A 17,396-nucleotide genomic window follows, 5' to 3' on the forward strand; every position below is an offset into this window, starting at 1 on the left:
AAAAAGGCCTTGAGGTGGTGAAAGAGAGGGAACAAAGTACAGCCCATCAACTTTCTTTACAGCAGCAAGGAAGGAACACCCGAAGTTCATGGAAGAAGAAAGCAAGAGGGAGCTCTATACTTGCTGAATCATTGGAGGGGCCTTCAAATAGAAAAAGGTCAAGGGAAGAGCTGTCTCTGGATGCATCACATCTCTTTGCATCTAAGAAATATAAGTTTAATACTTTTCTTACTGATCATGACTGTTGTATTAAGAAGGGTGGGAATGATAAAAGGGGTAACATTACTTTGGGAGCGGCAGTGGCTGTTCAACAGCCCTGTCGAGATCAATGAGTTTCATAAGTTGGAACTCCCGTGGCCTTGGGAACCCACTGGGAGTTCAAGCTCTTTCTGACTTGGTCAGAAAAGAAGTTCCTGAAATTTTGTTTCTCCAAAAGACAAAATTACATGCACGTGTAATGGAAAGGTTGAAGTATAAGTTGGAGTTTCATAGTTGCCTAGCTGTTAATTATGAAGGTAAGAGTAGAGGGATTGCTCTTTATTGGAAGAAGCAGTTCAAAGTGGAAATTTAGTCTTTTTCTAAGTTTCACATTCATGCAAAAGTAACTGAGGAGGATGAGAATGTTGATCCATGGTGGTTAACTGGTTTTTATGGTAATCCAGATGTGAGTAAGAGACATGAGTCATGGAATTTATTGAGATCATTACAGGGACCTAGTGAAAAAGGATGGTTGATCTTGGGAGATCTTAATGAGATTATAAGCAATGCTGAAAAGAGTGGAGGTAGAGACAAACCTGACAGACAAATGAAGGCATCTAGAGATGTTATTGATGAATGCCATTTATATGATTTGGGTTTTAATGGTAACCCTTTCACTTGGTGTAACAGAAGAGAAATGGATCATTGCATTAGTGAAAGATTGGACAGGTTCTTATCAAATCTAAAGTGGCATTCTTATTATCCAATGGCTTCTGTAACTCATGGTGTCATAGCTTACTCTGATCATGTGCCTATAATTTTGAAGCTTACAGTAGAGATTGAAAAGATTCCAAGAAAGAAATTATTTAGATTTGAAGCAATGTGGGTTGATGCTGCTGATTGTAAACAGGTTATTCAAGAGGCTTGGAGGGGCATTGAAGGAAAGAAAAAATTGGGAACTGTGATGAGGAAAATACAACATTGTGGTGAGAAGCTTACAGTGTGGAATAAAAACAGCTTTGGACATGTGCAAAGGAATTTAAGAAAGGCAAAAGAACGACTTTTTATTGCACATCAGGCAGACCCTCTATCTTATGACAGGCAGAAGATTCAAGAGGCTAGAAATGAGGTCCAAAAGTGGTTAGCAAGAAGTGAAGTAATGTGGAGGCAGAGGTCAAAGGCATTGTGGCTAGCTAAGGGGGATAAGAATTCAAGGTATTTCCATTGTAAGGCAACACAGAGAAAGAAGACAAACTGGATAAAAGGGGTGAAGGATTCAAATGGAGTTTGGTAGAATAATGAAGGTAGAGATGCAGCTATTCTCGATTATTTTAATTCCCTTTTTACAACTGCTGATGATGTTAGAAGTATGGACTTTTTGCAAGGTTTGGCAGGCAGATTAACATCTGATATGGTGGAACAAATGGATATGCCTTTTACAGAAGAAGAGGTAAAGAATGTTTTAAATGAGATGCACCCAACAAAGGCACCTGGTCAAGATGGTATGAGTCCTCTTTTTTATCAAAAATTCTAGTCTGTGGTTGGCAAAGATGTTACTGACTCAGTTCTTCATGCTTTGAATAATGGTCAATTCCCATCTGCCATTAATCACACTTATGTCACCTTGATTCCAAAGAGAAAAAACCCTGAGCTAGTGTCTGATTATAGACCAATAAGTCTTTGTAATGTGATATACAAGTTGATTTCTTTGTAATGTGATATACAAGTTGATTTCAAAGATTCTAGCTAATAAACTGAAGCTGTTTTTGCCTGCTATCATTTCACCATCTCAAACAGCTTTTGTTCCTGGGAGACTAATAACTGATAATATGTTAGTTGCTTATGAGATGGTCCATTTTCTAAGAAGGAAGAGAAAAAGGAAGGATGGCTTTATGTCACTAAAATTGGATATGAGTAAGGCTTATGATAGAGTAGAGTGGAGTTTTCTTCAAAAAGTGATGGAATAGATGGGATTCAGTGAAAAATGGGTGAAACTGATTATGTTTTGTATTCAGACAGTTTCTTTCTCTATTCTTGTGAATGGAGAGCCAAATGGACCTATATTTCCAACACGTGGTTTGAGACAAAGGGACCCAATTTCTCCCTATATTTTTCTACTTTGCACTGAAGGTCTCATTCTTTTGTTAGATCAGGCTAATTCACATAATCAGGTAGAGGGGATTCGAGTTTGTAGAGGGGCCCCTATGCTAAATCATCTGTTATTTGCAGATGATGTGGTTATGTTCTGTAGAGTAAATATGCAAACTTGCTTAACTCTCCAACATAAGCTGGATATTTATGAGAAAGCTTCTGGTCAAAAGATTAATAGTGAGAAAACATCAATGGTTTTCAATCAGAATGTAAACCAGTCTCAACAGGAGGAGATTATGCAGTTCTGGGGAGTACATCAGTTCCAACAATATGATAAATATCTGGGCTTGCCATCAATGGTTAGAAGAGGTAAATATCAAGCCTTCTTAGCTTTAAAGCATCGAGTTTGAGCCAAAATGCAAGGGTGGAAAGAGAAGCTATTATCACAAGGGGGTAAGGAAATCTTATTAAAAGCTGTGGCATTATCAATATCAACATACACTATGAGTTGTTTTAAGCTACCAAGATCTTTGTTATCTGAATTGGAAGGGATGATGGCCAGGTTTTGGTGGGGATAGAAATCTAACGAAAGAAAAATATGTTGGATAAGCTAGAAGAAAATGTGTGAATCAAAGCTAAGTGGTGGATTGGGGTTTAAGAATCTATAGATGTTTAATATGGCCCTTTTAGCAAAGCAAGGATGGAGGATTATGACACAGGAGTCCTCTCTACTTCATAGAATTTTTAAAGCTAGATATTTCCCTACTTCTAGTTTTAAAGATTCAAAGTTAGGTGGTGCCCCTTCTTTTGTTTGGAGAGGAATTTGGGAAGCTAAAACAAATCTACTCAAAGGCTGCAGATGGCGTGTTGGGAATGGTATATCTATTAATATCTGGACTGATTATTGGCGTCCAAACCACAAGTTAGTTCCTGTTACTACTACAACTGCAACAAGTTCAATTTCTACGATGGAAAATCATGTGGCTTCTTTGATGATGCAGAATCCTAGAAGATGGGATATGAAGAAGGTAAGAAGCTTGATACCAGCAAGGGAGGCCAATGAGGTGCTTTGTGTCAGATTGCCATCTGAGAATGTACCTGACACACTGGTATGGGAACATGAGAAAAGTGGGATGTATTCTGTCAAGAGTGCTTATCAGTTTTTCTTCTCTATGGATACAGATAGACAAAGGGTTTAGTGTTCAAGTGCTGCAGACCAAAATCTTTTATGGAAGAAGTTATGGAAGCTAAATATACCTCATTGAGTTAAAGTTTTTGCATAGAGGGTATGTAAAAATATTCTTCCTTCACTGCATATTCTTAAAGCTTGGAAAGTTATTGACAATGCCAATTGCCAATGGTGCCAAACAGAAGAGGAGGATTTAAATTATGCATTATTTTACTGTCCTCTAATTAGAGACAGTTGGATTCAGTTCTTTCCTTCCATAACTGATTCATCTTCTAGAGTGGACTGCTTACATTTAGCTCATTTAATTATGAGAAGAAAAAAGGCAAGGGAGTTAGAGAAGTTTTTTCTGATGGCTTGGGGCTTATGGTATAGGCAAAACCAAAAGCTGTTTGAGAACAACATTTTGACACCAAACCAAGTCATTCAACATGCTTTGACCTTATATCAAGAGCATAATGCAGCAAATGAAGCACAAAAGAAAAAACTAAAATACAATTACAGATGGAAGCCACCTCCTGCAGGAATCTTAAAAATTAATGTGAATGGAGCTACTTTTAGTGATCAATGTCGATTTGGTATTGGCGTGGTATTAAGACATGACAAGGGACAAGTAAATTTTGCTACTAGTAAACCAGAAAATGCCCTTGTTGATCCAATGGAAATAGAGTTGGTTGCTATTTTGAGAGGGATACAATTGTGTATTCCTCTAGGTATTGCTGAGCTTCAAATTGAAAGAATTGAAAAAGGAAGAAAGGTCATCAACCTTGTGGAGTACGCTTATTCAAGAAATCAAAGCCCTTCTATCCACCCTTCCCAATTGGTCTAATCAGTACAGAGGTCATGAATCTAATGGTGTAGCACATGCTTTAGCTAAATTTGCATGACATCTTGATGATATAGTTCTATGGTGAGATTCTATTCCAGAATATATATCCCAAGCTATTTGGGTTGATTCATCATTGTAATGCTGTTTTTATGAATGAAGTTGTTTATTTCCTATAAAAAAAAAATAAGAAATTGGGAAAGCACTCAGTGATTTAATTTAGGTGGAAGAAGACCCTCTCTATGGTTTAGCTTTCAAAAAATACATTAGAATTAAGGTTGAGATTGATGTCACAAAACCTCTTCAACAAGGATTCATGATGCCAAGAGAAGACAATCCTAAAATTTGGATAGCAATCAAGTATGAAAAACTAACGGCTTTTGCTATGTCTGTGGAAGACTCAGCCACTCACAAGTTTTATGTGGTTTTTTACATTCAACCCCTACAAGACTTACCTACGGTCCATGGATAAGAGCAGAATACATTAGCAATCTCGGTAACACACAAGCTTTTCAGCAAACAGTTTGAGGGTGGAGTGAGGAAACTGAACCAATGGAAAATACAACCCGAACCTCTCACTCTCAGTTTTATGGGGAAATTGACCAAGAAAGCAAGCCAATATAGAGCACCAATATCTGGCACTAAACCAACCAATTTTGAAAGGCAAACAGAATCTTACAAGAGGACAAACCGATAGGAACTTGGTACCAATGAAAAAGCCATGTAGTCAGCTAATAACTCCAAGTGAATGGCTCAAAATCCTGGCGAGCAACCCAGTTCCAGACTCAAGTGAAAGCTCCAAGCACAAGCTCCATCTCGGCAACCCAGCTTCAGATGAAATTTTTCTGCAAACAGCCTCTGCAAAACCCCAAACACTGTTTAGTTACAATGGTCAGAACACATTCAATTCTCCACCTAACAGAGTAAATAAAATCACTATTGGGCCACCTACCAAATCTAGCACCTTTGATTCCTATTGCCACCAGATTGCAGGTTTGTCATCAAGTTCAGAAAAGTAATCACGTGGAGGAATAAAATCAAAGCTTAGACTCACCAGGCATTAACACCATCCTAAGAGGTAAACCAAAATTCATGGAACACACACTGGCAGCAGATATTTTCGGCAGTGAAAGGATTAAGGTCCCTAAAGCAAATGCAAGGCATCGAGCTTAGTCCAGCCCATCAAAGAGAGCCCACACTCCACTCCACCACTCAAACCGAAACTAGGCCACTTTTCATTGGCCCAAGATTCACCAATCAAGCCCAGCCTTTTCAATTTTCACTAGACAGCCAAGAGAATTACAACACCAAAACTCAGTCAACCAACATAGGCCCAAAAAATTCCTTTCTCTCAACTAAAAGCATCCCACCATTAGTCCAAATTTATGATCCTCCCATGATGTGCGATCTAGCCAGTTCACTTAAACTGACTATCCAATTGCTAGAGAACATAAGCCTAAGGCGAGAGACAAGGCCCACTCAAATTGAATCCTTCTCAGCAACCACGGTGAAACCAAAAGAAAAAATTGTGGATTTTACTGAAGCTCCCATCCCATCCAAACTACCACATGAAGTGGACTTTACAGAAGCACTAAAAAGAAAATCCCAATGCATCATCAAAATAGAGAAAATAGAGTCTATGATTGATACGGAAAAAAAAAAAAAAAAAAAAAAAAAAAAAAAAAAAAAGCCACAATCAGAGGAAGCTTCAATGGCCCTTACTCTTCTGGAACTGCATTCAGGCATGATGGGCAAAGGGAAAAAACCAAAAGGGAAAGCCAGATTCAATCCCTACAGCAGATCTACCTCTCCATTCCTTGGCAAATCTAAAACAGCTAGCGAGGCAAGTTTCAAAATACCTCCAAGAACTAAATGAGGACACTAGTTTGGAATTGTAGGGGACTAGCTCGACCCAAAGCAATCAGAAATTTAAGGGCTAATATTAGGAAATATAATCCTGAAATAGTCTTTTTGTCGGAAACCTTGGTGACGGATGATCGCACCATATCTATTGTAAATAGTATAGGTTTCCATCTTTTTGTCAGCTTTCCAGCTATTAGTAAAAAGGGGGACTACTACTTTTGTGGAGACCAGGCATAGATATTGAACCGGTCAATATAAATATGAATGATATTTCTGTTTTGGTGTACTCAGATCCATCTCATCACCTTTGGCTATTAACCTATGTTTATGCCCCAGCACATTATAATCTCAAAGCAAGTTTTTGGAATCACCTGGACTCAATACAGCAAACATTCTAAGGCCCATGGATGTGTTGAGAGATTTTAATGAAGTGATTAATCAACAAAAGAAGCACGGGGGACACCCTTTCCATTGTAACCAAAATTGTGAACTCAGAGCGACAATGGATAATCATGGTCTCATAGACATTGGATACTCAGGCCCGAAATATACATGGACTAATAATAGAAGTGGAATGGCACTAATCAGAGAAAGACTGGATAGAGCGATTGCAAGCCAAGAATGGAGATTACTATTTCCTGATGCATCGTTACAACATCTGGCGTCGTCAGGCTCAGATCATCATCCATTACTACTACAAACATCCAAAAATCTGAGACTAGCATCCTCGTTCAAATTTGAAGAATTCTAGATCCACGAACCACTTAGTCAAAATATCATTCGAGAAGCATGGAGCAAATTCTTTCAAGGAAATCCAGAGTATATTCTTTGCAGGAAAATCCAAGCAATAAAAGAAGCTCTAAAACTCTAGAACAAAAAATACTTTGGGCGAATTTTAAAACAATATTCAAAACCTAGAAACAGAACTACTGGAAGTACAGAGTAAACTAATGAGCGAATTCATCTAGGAAAGACAAAAATATCTACAGCACAACCTCTACAAGCAGAGAGAATATGAGGAATCACTATGGCTCCAAAAGTCAAGAATAGTCTGGCTCACCTCAACAGACCTCAACACCAAATTCTTCCACTTATCAACGACAATCATAAGAAGAAGAAACTCAATAGACACCATCAAGCTGAATCCAGGTAATTGGTCTATGGATCAAACTATTATTGAAAATGCTTTTGTTAGTCATTTTTGGTCCATATATACTTCATCAAACCCAAGCTTCCTAGACAACCTAGAAAACTTATTTGAGAAGCAAATCACAAACCAAGAAAATGTGAATCTCTTAGCAGTGCCAAATGAATTGGAAATATTTGGTGCTCTAAAACAAATTCCTAACCACAAAGCACCTGACTCGGATGGTATGACAGCGCTTTTCTTTAGGCACTATTTGAACATTATCAAAAAAGAAGTGATAGAAGCAATGCAGAATTTTTTCAAAAGTGGCAAATTATTAAAGAAAATAAACCATACCAATCTTGCTCTCATCCCAAAAATTCAAAATCCAAACAACCCGATCCATTCTCGCCCAATCAGCCTCACAAATTTCATTTATAAAACCATTACCAAAATATTGGCCAACTGCTTCAAAGCAACTTTAGAAGACATCATATCTTCGATTCAAACAACTTTGTTCTAGGTCACAATATAAAGGAGAATACAATAATTGCGCATGAACTATTCCATCATCTCAAAAAAAAAAAAGGAGGAAGAAAGGTCAGATTGAAATAAAGTTAGATTTAGAAAAAGCCTTCGATATGGTTGAATGGGATTTCTTATTCTTGGTAATGAAGTTAGTGGGATATAGCACAGGCTGGATAAACTTGATTAAAGAATGCATTACCACAGCTACCTTTTCTATTCTCATTAACGGCAAGCTATATGGATTTTTCAAAGCACAAAAGGGTTTAAGACAAGAAGATCCAATATCCCCTTTCCTCTTTTTTTAGTACCAAAGGTGTTATCTAGGATTCTTTTAAAAGAGGAAGCAAAAGGAAACTTGGAAGGGATAAAAATCAGTAAGCACAGCCCGCTAGTATCACACCTTCTATTTGCAGATGACACGATTATTTTTGCTAAAGCTACAATAGACAGCGCCCAAGTAATCGACGAAAGCTTAGAAACATTCCAACAGTAGTCAGGGCAAAATATCAATATGCATAAATCTACCATATTTATCACAAAGAACGTGAACCCAGCTGTTAAATCAGAAATTCATCATTGACTTCCTTATAAGATCTCCTCGGGAAAAATGAAATATCTGGGTCTCCCAATGTCTCTGGAAGAAATAAGAAAGAAAAGTTTCAAGAACTATTAAGCTAAGTGGAGAAAAAATTAGAAGGATGGAAATTAAAAATACTTTCACAAGCGGCCAAACAATGTTGATCAGAACTGTAGCCAATACTATTCCCACTTATACTATGTCAACTTTTCAGCTTCCTAAAACATTGTGCAAGATCCTAGATATGAACTTCAAAAATTTCTAGTGGGGGGGCCCAAAAGACAAGCCTCATAACTTGACCCTCAAGTCCTGGAAATCCATATGCCAACCAAAAATATTTGGGGGTCTTGGAATAAGGCAAATGACTGATATGAATAAAGCACTACTTACAAAAACAGGATGAGAAATGAGTGAAAAAAAGAACGGCCTTTGGTATAATATACTAGCAGCAAAATATCTCAAAAATTCAAATTTTTGGCAAGCAACACAAAGGGAGTCAGACTCTTATTTTTGGAAAAGTATTCTAGAAACAAGAGAAACACTCAAAAAATGGAGATGCATTCAAATCAACAATGGTACCACAACTAGTATATGGGATGCACCTTGGATACCAACGGCAGAAAACTTCAAACCAAAACCCCTGCAAGGTATGGATCAAGCACATCCAAAAATGAAAGTCTTAGATATCATCACAGGTATTCCAAGACAATGGGATCTAGGAAAAATGCAGAATCTATTTGAGCAAGAAAGCACCAACGAAATCCAAAAAATCCACATCCCGATCTTCTCTCAATTTCAAGACAAAATGATCTGGGCCCCATCCAAGGATGAAAAATTTACAGTAAAATCGGCCTATCAAGTGATCATCAATGGACTATCAGAGACCCAACAAAATACAATCCAAACACAAAACCTCTTAAAGTCAATTTGGAAGTTGAAAATCCATGAAAGACACAAATTACTAATATGGAAACTGCAATGGAACATTCTCCCAACAACAACAAGAGTGAATGAAGTTATCTTAGGGTCATTTTTAGATGAATGCCCACTATGCAATCAAGCGGAGGAATCATCACTCCACCTTTTTGTGAAATGCCCTATTGTGAGAATAATATGGAGTCAAAGCTCATGACCCCTAAATCTCATAAATTTGCCAATTCACTCAATTATAGATTGGATTAGAATGATTATCCATCCAAAAGAATAATTAGGCCTTCACGACACAGAGATTCATCATTTTCAACTTTTTGCAGTCATAATTTTAGACTTCATCTGAAAACAACGAAATGACATTGTGCATAACCAACTCATATTCTCAATGGAGCCGACCAAAACTCAACTGAGCCTAATCTACCTCAACTATCAAGAAGCTTGGAAGGGAAAGAAAAACAAGGAGTTTGAAAAGTGGCAACCACCACCCAGAAACTTTCTAAGCTACTCTTTTAATGTCGTAGTCAGAGATAATTTCTCCACTATTTTTGTAGTTTGTAGAGATCACTCAGGTAAAGTCTTAAAAATACAGACTGATAAAATCACTTCAAAGAATCCTCTTGTTGCAGAAGCAATGGAAACTCTCCTAACTACAAGAATGGCCGAATCATCTCAACACTCTCGGGTAATATTTGAAGGAGACTCTCAACAGGTAATCTCAGCAATAGAAGACTCTTCTTCTTCTCCAAATTGGCAAATCAATCAAATCATAAGTGACATCCAACACCTACTCGCTCTTCATGAACATTGGGACCTAGCCAAAATACATCGAACTGCAAATCAATGTGCGCACTTTGTAGCGCAATAGGCAGCAACCAATCTTGTTTTTGGAAGCATACCCCTAGATAGTTCTTTCCGTTACTTTCTTTTTGATCCCCTTAGAACTCTGTAATTTCTTATTTATTTATATTATAACAAGCTTGATTTAAAATAATAATAATTAAAAAAAAAAAAAACTTGTTCTCATGTGTTCGCCCCTTCGCCCTCCTAAGGACCTAAGGCCTAAGCCCTCCTCGTGCCTTTCTCGTTCACCCCTTCACCGTTTGCCATCGCCCCTTCAAACGACTGAGTCTCCCTTCATCGTCGCCCCTTTGAATGACTGAGACTCCCATCGCCTTCATCATCTCATCACCTTCATCAACTAGAGTCCGCCCTTAACAAGGTATAAGCTTGATTTATGCTGCTTATAGAAATGTTGCATTGTTCTTGTGGGCTATTTCCACCTGAAATGTTAATAGAAGAAATAATCTTGTGATTGTCGTGCATCTCCATTACATTTTTCATTATTGGATTTGTTGAGCTTGAGTTGAACCTAATGGTACTTCTAAATCATACAGAGTTTGGGATGGGCTCGAAGTTGGATTTTTTGGTCGTTGCAATTGGCTTATTTTGCGATTATTCTTCATATCAAAGTGAGTGTAAAGTGCTCTAAATAACACTTGTTTAGCATAACAATCATTTCTATTGTTTCTATGCATAGAGATCAAATACCGCACTACACTAAAAGCCTAAATTTGGGCTTATAAAAATAGGGGTTGCTTTGTACTGGCTTTGCTTCTCTATTTTTGAAAGAAATTAGAGTGTGCTTGGATTTTGTTATTAGAGGGGAGTATTTTACTTTAGAATCAGCTTAAAGTAAATAATTTTTCCTTAGAATCAATTCTGCTAGTACAACTCATAATTTAGTAATTTTTCTATTATGAAAGTTTGATGAAGATTGTTTGTGTGAAAGGTATCTTTTGTATGGACATCTTTGGATCAATTACTTTCCCGTCGTGATTTATTCTTCCTGAAACCATCAACTTAAATCAAACTTCAAGAAATATTTGTTTTTTGTTGATTGGGACTAGAAAGGGTTAGAAATGACACCTGCAAAAGGGTCTATAACATCCAGTAGTATCTTGTTAAGTTTGAGTATACAGTCTACTAGGAAATGAATGGAAAATACTTATCCTTATAACCTTATGTCTCTTAATAGAAAAATAAATAAATGAATGGTTTATATCTGTAACTATTCTCTCTTCTGATTCCTTAATGGTACATATCTCTAACTATTCTTTTAGTTCATGGTATCACCAATCATGTGGTTGATTTAATAAAAATAATATTTTCCTTGAACTCCCCATGTGTTGGACTGTAACACTATCCTTCTTCATGGGAAGCAATTGTTAGATTGAGCTAACAAAAGGTTTTGAGGGATGGAGGTCACCCTCAAACTGGGGCTAAAATCTCTCACATGATATTCATTCATCGCTAGAACACAAGTGGTCCATTCACTATTCAATGGTATTGAAAATTATTTTCACTTAGCAAAAACGTGGTCCAACTGTAAAAGTATCAATTTTTCTTTTTGTTCTCTTGGATGGGTATAGAAGTAATGCTTGGTGTAGTTGGGGATACCTTTCCTGCCAAGTGCTAACCAAAACAAAAGATTATGCTGCATTATATGCATGATGATATCTGAAAAACACAGAAAGGTTATGAGTAGTTTCTCACATGATCTAAAGGACTGCAACTTGAGATTGTTCTTAGAAAAAAAAAATTAATAATAATAATTGACGGCATCCTTAACCAAACATTTTGTAATCCTTGATTGTCAATATTTTTTTTTCATATATTATATAATAAATGAAATATCTATTATGTTGGACCAGCATCTCTACTTGTTCCAATGGTGTTTTTGTTTTTGATATGCAATGTCTTCATCACATTCTTCATCTTGTTTGGTTGATCATTATTTGAATCATGCTCAAAAATGTTTATGCGGAGAGATAGCATGTCTAAAATTCTTGAACACCCTAAGAAATTCAAGGCGACCCTTTTATTCCTGTCCAAATTACAATAAGAAGGTTACAACTAATTACTCTACTCTTGTTTGTGTACAGTTATTTTCAGACGTTGTATTAATTGTAATTTTCCACAATGATTTGTACAAGTTGTTTGCCGCAAGAAAGGCCATACTGTGATTCTTTTTATGGGCCGATATTGAAGTAGGAAATAAAGGAAAAGTTGTTTAGGAAAGAGAATGTCATCTCCAAAAGAGAGAGGAAGAGCTCCAAAAGTAGGAGAAAGAACTCCAACGTGCAAGGGAAGAGATTCAAAAAAGGAACGAGGACATCCAAAATGATCAGATGAGTTTCATGGTCAAATGAAATATATTAGCCATACACGCATACTACTTTGCATGTGTTGGGGATTTTGAATTCTAATATCATGTTGTTGGATAGGATAAAAAACAATTATAGATTAAGCCAATGTGTACCAAATTGTATAATGTTGTTGGATAGGTTGTAATTAGAGATGTAACCGGTCCTGTTTAGTCCGTTTTTGACAAAATTTGGGACCAAACCGGTATGTATCGATTTTACATATTCAAAAACTGATTACACACTAGTTACTCTCCTAATCTTGTACCTCGAGTTTTATCTGTTCTAGACCAGTTCGGTCCCCTTTTTTGGTTTTAATAATATTAGTATATATATTAGTATTAGTTATAATGATTAAAATAACTATACATTAGTATTTATTATAGTGATTTTAATTTATTATAACTATATCATTGATAGTAATAGTAATAGTATTACTATATCATTATTTCATATATAATTATTTAGTATAGTGATTTATATAGTAATTTATATATAGACTTAAAATATATTACTAATAGTAATATAGTATTAGACTATGAGAAACGCTTCCCAGTGGTCCGACTGTAAATCCCACAAAACTAGTCCTCCATTCAACTCAAGCCACGTAAGAAAAAACACTGTAAGAAAAATACACTCCACCACAGAGAATCAAGGTCGTATGTGTTGCTAGCCTCTTTATCATTTGCACTACCCTCTACCCTTCTCTTCCTCGCGGCTCTCTGTGCACTGCCCTCAATCCAACACCGAGACTAACACAGCTTAGAATGTGCCCCTCTGATCGAATTCCTTTCTTCCTTTCATAAAAACCCATAACAAATTAAAAGAGAGAAAGAAAACCTTTCCCATCGAAATCCCTTACCCACTTCACAGTTCCATGAACGACAACAGAGAAGTAGCAACCCATCTAAGAAACTAATCAAATACTAAAAAGAGCAACCCAAAAACATATACACCAAACCAAAAAAGCAAGAAACCAATGCTTATGGCCCAATCGTAATTGGTTGAGGAAAGTAATTTAATAGACAATTTTTGGAAATCTAAATAATGCAAAACACCTCATCCATGCACTTTAGAGAACTAGTAACAATCGATAGTTCATACATACACATATAAAGTGAAACACCCAGATCCAACTCCCTTGAGCAAACAAGTATTATAGGAAAAACTAAAAATTAGTAATGAGTTAAAATGTGTCCGGAAACCAGATAAACTAGATAAAGAGCATTAAAATGAGGGTAGTTTACACAACAGATGCATCTCCTTTCGGGGTCGAGCTCCATTGTCGCGACCTTTGGTTTTTTTATGTTTGCTGGTTTAGGATAAATGGGGTGGAAGTCATACGTGTAACTATGTGATTGGTAGGCTTTTATTTGGCCAAAACCAGGTGGGTCGGCCCTAAGGAATTCTCTTAGACTATTAGTATTAGGCCATAAAAAGTAAATTGTAATTAATATATATATTATATACTAATATATATTAGTATTACTAATTTACTAATGTACTTATAAAAAAAATATATTGAGAATTTGTTAGGCCATAAAATGTTATTAGTATATATATTTTATGATTAAAACATATGATCAAATAAATTTTCATGTTTAATATTAAAGTTTTATGTTATAAATTATAATAACATTATCTTATATATGATTATAATTTATATTATTATATATATTATAAAAAATATTATATATAACATTAAAAAATAATCTAAATATATAATATAGTGAACCGGTCATGTCCTGTCCTAAAAAGCATAGAAACAAAACCAGACTACAGGCCGGTTTGGGAAGTAAGGGAATCGATCTCAGATTGGACCTGTCCAAAACTTGAGTGGTTCCACTGATTCAGGCTGGTCTGGTCTTGTTATCCAATTAATTTTTACATCCCTAGCTATAATAGGTTTAGACCCTTTATCAATATTGTAATATTCAATATTGTTGGTAATATGGTTCCTTGCCTTACCCCCACAAGTACAATCAAGTGTTACATATCTAATAGTCTCATCATCTTTCGTTTTACTTCTTTAGGTCATTATCTCAAATCTAGTCTATTTCCCATATTACTTATAAATTATAATAGTCAATGAGTTCTTACTCAGTTTTAAAATACATCCATGGCGTTGGCTCTAAAACCCCATAATCATCATTTCCTAGCATTGGCTCTAAAACCCCATGATCATTATTCTCAAGTGTTAGCTCTACAATCCCATCATTATCGTCATTCCCTGGCATTGATTCTAAAACCCTATGATCATCAATTACTTCCTCATCATCTCTCACATTTGGGATATTCATATAAGTAATACTTTTAGAAAAAAAACAATGATTGCCTACTAAGTATGCTTTCTTTCTCTTTCTCCATAAAAAACAATCTTGATATATTTAAGCACAATATGAAATTAAAAAGAAAATTAAATAAGTATCAAAATTTTGGTACGGGAAAGATAACTTTTGTTCCAAACAAAAGACCACACTTACTTATTCTAAAATCATAAAGCACAAGCCTAGAGAAGACATGGTTTTTAAGAAATTATAGTTTTTATTTTACAAACTTGATACTAAAATAAAACGACAAGTAGGGGAATTGATACTACAAGCATATTTTCAATGTATAAAAATGATACTACAAACATATTTTTAGTGTATAAAATTTGATTCGGATTTGACTTTTTCTTCCCTTTTCTGAAAGGTTGATCTCAAAGAAAATTGGGGACCAACCCACTCTTTTTTCGAAAGCCTTTTCCCCAACAAAAGATACCGTTCAAAAAGCTGCCAGTATAAAAGTTGTCTGAAACCAGATCACAAAAACATGCAGAGGATATACATATAGAAGACTGTGTGGATAGATGGATCGACTTTTTAGTGTCAGAATAGCACATATGGTGGTCGTAAATTGTAGACAGCTAAGCATGATAAATTCCTACATTTAAAAGTAAATGATTCTTTTTCAAGTTAAGCGCAAAGGTTTTTTACATGTAAATGAGGATGTAAAAAAAAAATCGGTAAATTGGACCAACATCCCGTATCGAGTTTGATTTGATTCAATATCGGTTTTAATTTTTTTTAAATTGATTAAAATTGATCTTTTTTTTTTTTGTTCTAAAACTAGACCGGATCGATTCATATATGTATATATTTTAATTTTTTATATTATATATAATTTTTATATATAATATATAATTATATATAAAATAATTTTATATTATATAATAAATTACTAATTAATATAATATTAAATTTTAAAATCTTATATTACTATAATTTATTGTATTAATAGTTATACTAATATTATAGAGTGCATATTAATAGATATATTAATACTAGATCACTATATATTATAATATACTATATTATATAATATATTATATAATATATACTATAGTATATTATAATAAAAAAATTGGACCTAATTGGTAAAATTGAAAGAATCAGTTTAGGGGGTAACTGTTGCGAAATCTATTCTTAAAAATGTAAAATCAGTTCATGCCAATTCAATCTCAAATTTTATTTAAAATTAGATCAAATCAGACCGGTTACACCCTTACATGTAAGGACAAGGTTTCATAGTGCCGCTCGCTAGCCCAAATATGCAACGATACCAATATGAAAATGATATATAGGAAAACAAAAAAGTATCAAACAACGTCGGGGCAAAAAGTGCACGTACATGCGAACAAACATTTAAATAGATGATGACTCTTTAACAAATATATAAATTACGTTAAGGATAATAAGCAGAAAATCCAAAGTCTAACTCGAAGAATAAATTGAATATAGTCCAATTCAAAGTTAAACAAGCATTTGTTTTGGAAATATCCAAAAGACGAGCATTTGTTTTGGAAAAATTCTAGGCAACAATCTACATTTTTTTTCACATTATTAAAAGATATGATTTTACTCTTTTATATTTTTTTATTTTATACTTTAAAAATATTGATGTATCGGATGTGAGGCTACTGTATAGCATGCCTCTTTGTTTTATTCTGATTTTAGGTTCTAAATTCTTTATTTGTGGAGGAGGTCGATAGTGGAGGAGAAGAGCACTACGACTCTGTGGATGGTGGAAGAAGTGGGCGATGGGCAATGGAGGAGAAGAGCACTAAAAAAACTGCAAATATGTGGATGATGGAGGAGGTCGTCCCATCGATGGTGGAGGAGTTTGGTGGAAACGGTCGTCGATGGTGAAAGAGATCGTCAATTTTTGGGCTCTAGGGGGAAAAATTGAAACGGTTGCAATTTAGATTTCTGGATTTGTGGGCACGGCGATCGACTGGGGCCAATTTAGCCAGTTAATTGACACGCGCGCACTTGCGTAGGACTACAGCCCCAGGAGGGGACTGTACGTAACCACCTCTCATAAAGAAATATAATATTATAAAGTAATTGCCTGCGAGCCCACCACACAAAGTAACGGGCCGGGAATGGTTGGACCACACTGCAATCCCATTCCGAAGATGGCCCACGCTATCCTAGCCTTGTGGCTACAAGCTGGATGGCCGTGCCATGCGATCCCTGAAAACTATTAATTTCAGGGTGTTGCACTAAATTCATGTCCTTTGTGGGTGGCTTTCCCAGGCCCCAACCTTGCCAACCCTTATGGCCATGCCACCCCATGCATGGGTTTGTGGGGATGGTGGGCCACCTTCAAGTTTTTTATTATTTATTTTTTAAAATTATGGAATAACACAATTACCAAATTATATATATAGCCATCATGAGGAACATTTTATTTCACGAACCAAACCTGCTGTTGAAGTTATGTTGTAAGGAAAAAATGTTTAGATTAATGATTCATAATTTAAAATATAAATTTTAAAATTCTTACAAATCAGATCTTATTAGTTAAGTGATGGAGATAAT

General features: G+C 35.5%; 1 protein-coding gene across 1 annotated transcript; it reads left to right on the plus strand.

Annotated features, from left to right (window-relative positions):
* The first annotated feature begins 328 nt into the window (after window positions 1–328).
* On the plus strand, window positions 329–3,488 carry LOC122291103. Its single transcript, XM_043098750.1, has 7 exons — window positions 329–515; window positions 603–1,413; window positions 1,564–1,648; window positions 1,733–1,880; window positions 1,996–2,129; window positions 2,214–2,658; window positions 2,980–3,488. The coding sequence occupies exons 1-7, from the start codon at window positions 329–331 to the stop codon at window positions 3,486–3,488; spliced, it is 2,319 nt and encodes a 772-aa protein (XP_042954684.1).
* Window positions 3,489–17,396: the final 13,908 nt, after the last annotated feature.

The sequence above is a fragment of the Carya illinoinensis genome, chromosome 13 (assembly GCF_018687715.1).
Source record: "Carya illinoinensis cultivar Pawnee chromosome 13, C.illinoinensisPawnee_v1, whole genome shotgun sequence".
Lineage (NCBI taxonomy): Eukaryota > Viridiplantae > Streptophyta > Magnoliopsida > Fagales > Juglandaceae > Carya > Carya illinoinensis.